This window comes from Loxodonta africana, chromosome 8, assembly GCF_030014295.1.
Source record: "Loxodonta africana isolate mLoxAfr1 chromosome 8, mLoxAfr1.hap2, whole genome shotgun sequence".
NCBI classification, from domain to species: domain Eukaryota; kingdom Metazoa; phylum Chordata; class Mammalia; order Proboscidea; family Elephantidae; genus Loxodonta; species Loxodonta africana.
In genome coordinates this window covers 76977586-76984973 of record NC_087349.1, presented here as the reverse complement: position 1 = coordinate 76984973, position 7388 = coordinate 76977586, and the positions used below count along the sequence as shown (strand labels likewise).

Genomic DNA, 7388 nt, shown 5'->3' with positions numbered 1-7388 from the left:
ACCCACCAATGGGGCAGGATAATTAATACGCTGCCAGCTTTGGTCAGATTCAGTCTAGGAACTTTGTGTGGGCTGAAATCACAGGATGAGTACATCAGTTCCTACAGTGCAAGGTGGTGAATGACAGTAACACAGACAACTTACTGCTATCCTTAGTTTGTACAATCAGATGGAAACCCTGTTCCTATTGTCCTTACCTGCTTCCGTACCTTGCCTGTGCAGTTTTCCTCAATAGCATGTTGCTGGCATTTTTAGGAAGTTTATCCGAGAATTTTCAAACAGGTGGTTCTCAACCAAGGGCAATTTTGCCCACCAGGGTACATTTGGCAACATCTGGAGACATTTTTGTTTGTCAAAACTGGGTGTGAGGGGGAGGAGGTCGCTATTTGAAACTAGTGGGTAGAGGCCAGAAATGCTGGTAAACACCCTAAAACGTACAAGGCAGCCTCCACAACAAAGAAATATTCAGTGCAGAATGTCAATGGCTCCAAGTTTGAGAAGCCCCATCTAGTCATATATCCATTGAACTGGCTTTGTATCCGGTTACACAGGGCGTTACAGCAGAGTTAAGTTAATTTAATGTGTAGCATCGCTACGAGTGTGAATCAACTTGATGGCGATGGGTTTGGTTTTGGTTTACGTTGAGGCATCTTATGATAAAAGAAGCATCACATTCTACAAATAAAACAAAAAAAAATATTTAAACTAAACAAAATAGACAACTGATAGAAGTGGGTGAAAGAGGCAGACATTGTACCAGAAGGTTAGGTTAAGGTTAATTCTTTTAGTGGCATTCCAAACAGAGGCTTTGGGAAAGGGAAAGATTCAGTCTCTGGACTCATGGAGGGTTTTCCTTGTTTTCACCGACACACCAGTTTAAAAACAAACATGATACACAGTGGTTAAGAACTTGGCTGCTCACCAGACACTCTTTGGAAACACTATGGGGTAGTTCTACTCTGTCGTATAGGATCACTGTGAGTCAGAATTGACTCGACAGCAACGGGTTTTTGGATTATTGGTCTTTCCTGATGACATGTCCAAAGTAAATAAATTGAAGTCTCCCTGTCCTTTCTTCTAAGAAACATTCTAGTTGTATGTGTTCTAACACTGACTTGTTCATTATATTAGCAGTCTATGGTATTTTCAATATTTCTTGCCAATACAACAGTTTGAACGCGTCAATTCATCTGTCCCCCTTTTTTATTATTCACTTTCACACACTTATGGGGCAATTGAAGACTATGGTTTGGGTCAAACACACCTTAGTCATCTAAGTGTCACTTGGATGACTATATAGATATAAGAATATACATATATGTATAGCTGTTACAATGTGTCAAAACCTTATAAAGAAGAAAGAGAAAAAATACTCACGCTGTAAGGTCATTTTAGCAGTCCCAAATGGGCAAAAAATGGATTTATAATTGAAAAGATGGTTCAGAATAAATAGTTATTCCAATTGAAATGTCTCATAAATCAGATGAATTTCCATGTTATTTTTTAAAGGATCAGAAGCCTAGTATTGATTAATAGAACATCTATTTCAGGTGTGAGTAAGGTAGTTCAGAAAAATACAATGTTTCTTAGGTGGGTATCAGAGTCAAGGGAAGTACTGAACAAAATATTTAATAAATACAAGTAGAATGCAAGTGTCCTGTAGCAAATAAAAACAAAGAAAAATTATTTTGTATTTGCTAAACAATAATCTGTCAGATTGACTTTCTTTCCTGTAAAATGGTGCTATGAATCTTGATGCTTCTGTCACATTTTTAGAATGAAAATTGATATAGTTACTTTGATGCAGACGGAACCGTGCTCATTATTCTCAGAAAACCTCTGGCAATAATTTACCTAGCAGCACAGTAGTTCATGCAGATCAAAGCTGCATTATTTAAGTGTATCCAGGGGGCAGGCTTCAGCTCTGTGTCTTATACTTTAAAGAAAAAAAAATTGCTTTTTTTTTTTTTTGGTGTGCTTCTTAAGAGACAAAATGCGTTTAACTTCATGCAAGTCCTGCAATATTTAAACTCACAGGAATTCCTGCTATATCTGGGAAGAACCCCCTTCCCACCCCCAGTACTCTAAAGTCTGAAGGGAGTACAAAACAACTGTGGGAAAGCCAACCTCTTCAAACAAACAGCAGCATATTTTCATTTAAATTAATCCCGAATGTGAGCTAGATTCCAGAAAGGAAATGGCAGAGGAGAGACAGTTTGTAGTTGCTATAGAATGTGCCTGGCTGCTTCAGCTCACAGACAAGTGATGAAGCCCAACTCTGAAATTTCAGGCAATTTGTATACCAGGCTCCTCCTTTTCTGCAGTCTTCTCTTCCATTGGTAAAATACTTTTGCAGGGTCATGGAGGGATCCCACCCCTTCTCTGTGTTTTCACTCTGAAGCTCTACATAACTTTACACCTGAATGAATGCCAAACCTCTGTGGATATATAAAGGGAACCTTGAGGAGGAATTTCACAGTTACAGTGCTGAAGCAGAAGGGAAGGAATTAACCAGCTCTTCAGCCAAGCAAATCCTCTGCTAAGCATGCTTCCCCCTGCCATTCATTTCTATTTCATTCCCCTTGCATGCATCCTAATGAAAAGCTGTTCGGCTTTTAAAAATGATGCCACAGAAATCCTTTATTCACATGTGGTTAAACCCGTTCCAGCAATCCCCAGCAGCAACAGCACGTTGAATCAAGCCAGAAACGGAGGCAGGCATTTCAGTAACACTGGACTGGACAGATACAGTAAGTGTGTTTTACTTGTACAGATTTTTTTTTTTCTTTCTTTCTTGGTAACATTAACTCCCATTCCTATAGAACTGTTTCTTTGCTAACTAACCTGAACTGTATATATTTTGCTAAACAATCTGGGAGTAATCTGCTGCATGTGTAGGTTGGCATTCTTCCCTAGGTAGTGATTTTAAAGTTAACAACTACAAAAGTGATTTGAGAATGCAAAGACTTAAGTTTTATCAAACATCCAAAATAAATGTTTCCAGGAGCTAGCTAAACTCTTGCTTCTTTACAATCCTGCAGAATGAGAATTTTAGAGTGTTGTTCTGGATAGGTTAAGTTCAGCTTGTCTTCTCAGTTTTGTTTCAGGTATGTGCAGTTCTGGAAGAAATGTGTAAAGATAACTAGAAATATGTATAGGAAAGCACAAAGTCAAAAGGAAGATTTCTAGGAAGAGAAATTGCTTACATGGATTTCTCCAACATGTCTAGTGGAATAGTTGAAAGTTTTGATGACCAAAGTAAAAGAGAGTTAAAACTAAAAAATGTTGGAGGATCATATCTTTCTGAGAGAATTTCTTATGAACCAGTTCAAAATTTAGGTAATTGTATATTTCTGTGCAGGACTGGGGGAAATTTCTTATAACTTTAGAGATTAAAAAAAATAACAGCACCATAATGTTTCATGTAGGAAGCATTTTTTTTTTTTTTTCCTTTTCTGTTTGCTTAATTGACAAGCTAACTGGCCACTGGTTAGTGGGATTCACATTTCTGCTCTTAACTGTTGCTTCACGCCTTGCCTGTAGAAGAATTCAGCTGCTAATCGTCAGGATTTAGGCGAGACAGGGAGAAACAGTGTACAGGAAATCTCACACGAATCTGTCTGCCCCTCCTCCTCAACTCCATTCAACTAGTAAAAGTAGTTTTGACCTTTGAAAAGTCAAAGCAAAGATGACTGGTAATGTCTTTCTAAGAAAACCAAGATGTTTTACGATTGGTGAAGATGGTTGCTTTTAAATGGACAGGGAATATCTAACTATCATTAGGTTCCTGAGCAATGTGGTGGGTACTCATTGTCAACCAACTGTCACTGCTAAAATGCTGGATCTCTATATACACAGGAACAAAAAGCTAGACAAGTCAAAACCACCTCTGGCGGCTTCCAGGTACATTCCTAATACAGCTGCAGGAAGGTAACCCAGAATCAGGCAGTGCACACCGGCCAGCTAACTAGCTCCCATTTTAATTTTAATCTAACAGCTCTGTATTTATGTGAATGTATGCAAATATACATAATATTTTTTAAAACTACCATATTCCCTTTAGGCTCTCTCTCGTACCTGAGAAATAGTGGGCAGAGAGATAAAGTAAAACTCCTAATCCAATGTCTACTTTCAGTATTCTATGCAAGACCCCCTCAAAGTCTCTTATAATTTTCCTTTACTTATTCCTGCAGTCTAGACTTCTGAACTTTTTTTTTTTTTTTTTTCTGTTTAACAAGCCTTGATTCCTTTTCAAGCTTGTAACAAGCAATTCTCAAGTTTAGGTAACAAAGTGGTGGTAAGGGCAACTTCAAATATTTCAAGATTAATTTTTACTTGAATTACATAAGGCATGTCACCAGAAACAGCCAATTAGTGAACATAATTATCAAATCCAAATAACTAAACAAGAAGTTTGTCATGAAGGATATTCAGGAAATGAACTCCGTGGTTCCTTTTGCAGTTGTAAATCAGACATGTTAGGCATTTCTCTGCCGTAAAATTCATGGAAATGTAGCCAAGTTGTTATGGCAACCATACGGTCCTGATTTAGGAGCTTTTATATTCCTTAAATTTTGAGTTGTAGTGGCATTTTGCATCTCAAACATTTTACTCTTTGTATTTTTTTAAAGAGAGCTTTGGAATTTATGTTTAAAATGTAGTTATTAAGTTTGAGGTGAAAAATGTCAGACCGTACATATATGTATGTATTACTCTCTGCAGCTGAATTCTATAATTGAAAGAAAATATTACAGCATGCATATGCATTGTACACAGTGTTTAAATACTTTCCACATTTTCTCAGCAGATTTAAAAAAAAAAAAAAAAACCTTATTAAAAGCACTTGCAGACATTAACAATATGACCTGTGAAAAAGAGAACATCAAAGTGTACTCTTTAGTTCCTTGAAGGATGTATATTGTCATATAAATGGGAGAGCTGGCTAACCCTAATTATGGATCGAGATTAAAAAAATGAGATTTTCAAATATTTCAATAAACAATTAGCTAATGTTACACCTGAAAAAATCAGGCCTACACTATTTTTTTCCAAGGAATGTTATAGCCAGGGAAACTGATGGTTGTCATGAAAGTGTCTCTACAACTATCCAGGAGATTTGCAGCGTGAGAAGAAAATAGGTGTTTACCTTCTATTGGGCAGTTTGCTGTCATTTGAGTATTGTTTACCGTTGCAGATTATTATCATTTAAAAAGTTTTCCTTTGCTTTTTGCTTCTGATGCAGCTCGAGTTCAAGTGGGTTGCCGGGAACTTCGTTCTACTAAGTACATCTCCGATGGCCAGTGCACCAGCATTAGCCCTCTAAAGGAGCTGGTGTGTGCTGGTGAGTGCTTGCCCCTGTCAGTGCTCCCCAACTGGATCGGGGGAGGCTACGGAACGAAGTACTGGAGCAGGAGGAGCTCCCAGGAGTGGAGGTGTGTCAATGACAAAACGCGCACCCAGAGGATCCAGCTGCAGTGCCAAGATGGCAGCACGCGCGCCTACAAGATCACGGTGGTCACCGCCTGCAAGTGCAAGAGGTACACCCGGCAGCACAACGAGTCCAGTCACAACTTCAAGAGTGTGCCGCCTGCCAAGTCAGCCCAGCATCACAGAGAGCGCAACAGAGCCAGCAAATCCAGCAAACACAGCATGAGTTAGAACTCAGACTCTCGACACTGGACTGACTAGGAACCATCTGCTTTACAGATTTGATTGCTTGGACGACTCAAGCCTGCCATTGCTATTTTCTCACTTGAAAATATATGCTTTCTGCTTTGATCAAACCCAGCAAGCTGTCCTATGTATCAGGCCCTCCTTTGGGAATAGTTTTTCCTTTTCAAGTTTTGCAAGATGTAGCTATATCCATGCCTATGCGATTTGCATTGAAATTCCACACATCCTGTTTTAATCCCCAGTGTTTTTTTCAAAGACTGGTGATACTATATATATGTCATTGAATCATGACACTTTAAAACAGAAAAGGGCCTGTCAGTTACCCTGCATCTCCCAAATCCCCCACATAAGCACACAAATGAGAACTCCTTCAAAACTGAAACTTTTTTTTTTTCAAAAAAAAAAAAAACGATGCCATGAATTTTCACAACAACCTTTCAGAAAGGTGCTTTTTTTTTTTTTTTTCGGGGGGAGGGTTGATTTTCATGAGAACAGTTTAGCAGCCATGAGTGACCTTCCTTTGAAAGAAAGTTAAAGACTTTGTGACGTTTCACTTCAAAAACCAGCCCTTGTAGCTTTTTACAGGTTTGTAATATGAAATTACACCCTGCATGCTGACCCTCACTGTAATGGAACGCTAGGAGCGCATGGCGGCAGCTAATAAGAAAAGCTGATTAACTATTTATTTGTCAGTGTTATTATTTAATGAGCTTTCACGGATTTTTTTCCAAATGTTAATTTTTATGTTTTGAAGCCTTTTCATGTACTTAAATATTTTCCTATATGATTTGTGGTCGATCTAGAAATATGAGAATACATTTTGTAGATATGTAAAATAAATGTTTTAGTCTCATTATACATGTTTCATCATGAACTTTATCAGTAATATGAATCTTTTTTAATCAATATGTTGCTTTGTAAAGCTGAAATATGTAATGCTTTCTTGTTTAATCTGTGCAACCAGAAGGTGACTTGACCTTCGATTCCATCAATTTCTTAAAAAAAAATAATAAACACTGCTAAAAGTTATGTTCCTTGCCTCTAACATGCGTAAAAACGTACATGTAGTTTGCAAAAATTGCAGAATAAACTTACAAGAGTAATTGCTTTTCTCAATAAGTCCCATTCAAGTTTTGGCAGAAATTTCTGTAGTAAGAGAGGATAAAGCAAAAGAATGACCATCCATTCTGTAAACAGGATGGTTGAAAAAGTTGAGTGGCAACTCAGCAGTTGAGTTATAATAAGGACATCAGATTCTTATGCATCAGTGCTTCTTTTTTTCCCCACTACCACAATTAAATTGTAGGTATCAAAATCTAATTTCATCTTATTTGGAATCAAAGCATCATTTGGATGAGACTTGACTCTTGAAAATATATTTTAGCACCAAGGTGGCAAAGCACTGCATATCTTAATTTCAGCATTTGTATACTTCCTAGGGTACTAAAAAAACATGAAATGTATAACAAGTTTTTGATGGAATTCTCATAGAAACTAGGAAGAAGTTTAGTGGGAAATGATTTAGGATCCTCAGTGCTGGAGAGCAGCATTTTTTTGTTAGAGTATGTATCCTTTAAAGAGCAGATGACTTCCTGCTGGGTTTCATTGGCACCTATTAAAATACAGCTCTGTATTGAATTGAAATTAGTCTAGATTTCTAAACTAAGTTGACATTTGGGCACTCTAGAAATCTTTGTTACATCCACAAAGGGAGA

The 7388-nt window shown here is 37.6% G+C and overlaps 1 protein-coding gene across 1 annotated transcript; it reads left to right on the top strand.

Annotated features, from left to right (window-relative positions):
* Positions 1-2502: 2502 nt before the first annotated feature.
* SOSTDC1 (sclerostin domain containing 1) lies at positions 2503-5879 on the top strand. The gene is made up of 2 exons (XM_003407096.4): positions 2503-2750; positions 5243-5879. Exons 1-2 carry the CDS (start codon positions 2546-2548, stop codon positions 5656-5658), a joined length of 621 nt encoding a protein of 206 aa, XP_003407144.1. The 5' UTR covers positions 2503-2545; the 3' UTR covers positions 5659-5879.
* The last annotated feature ends 1509 nt before the right edge of the window (positions 5880-7388 follow it).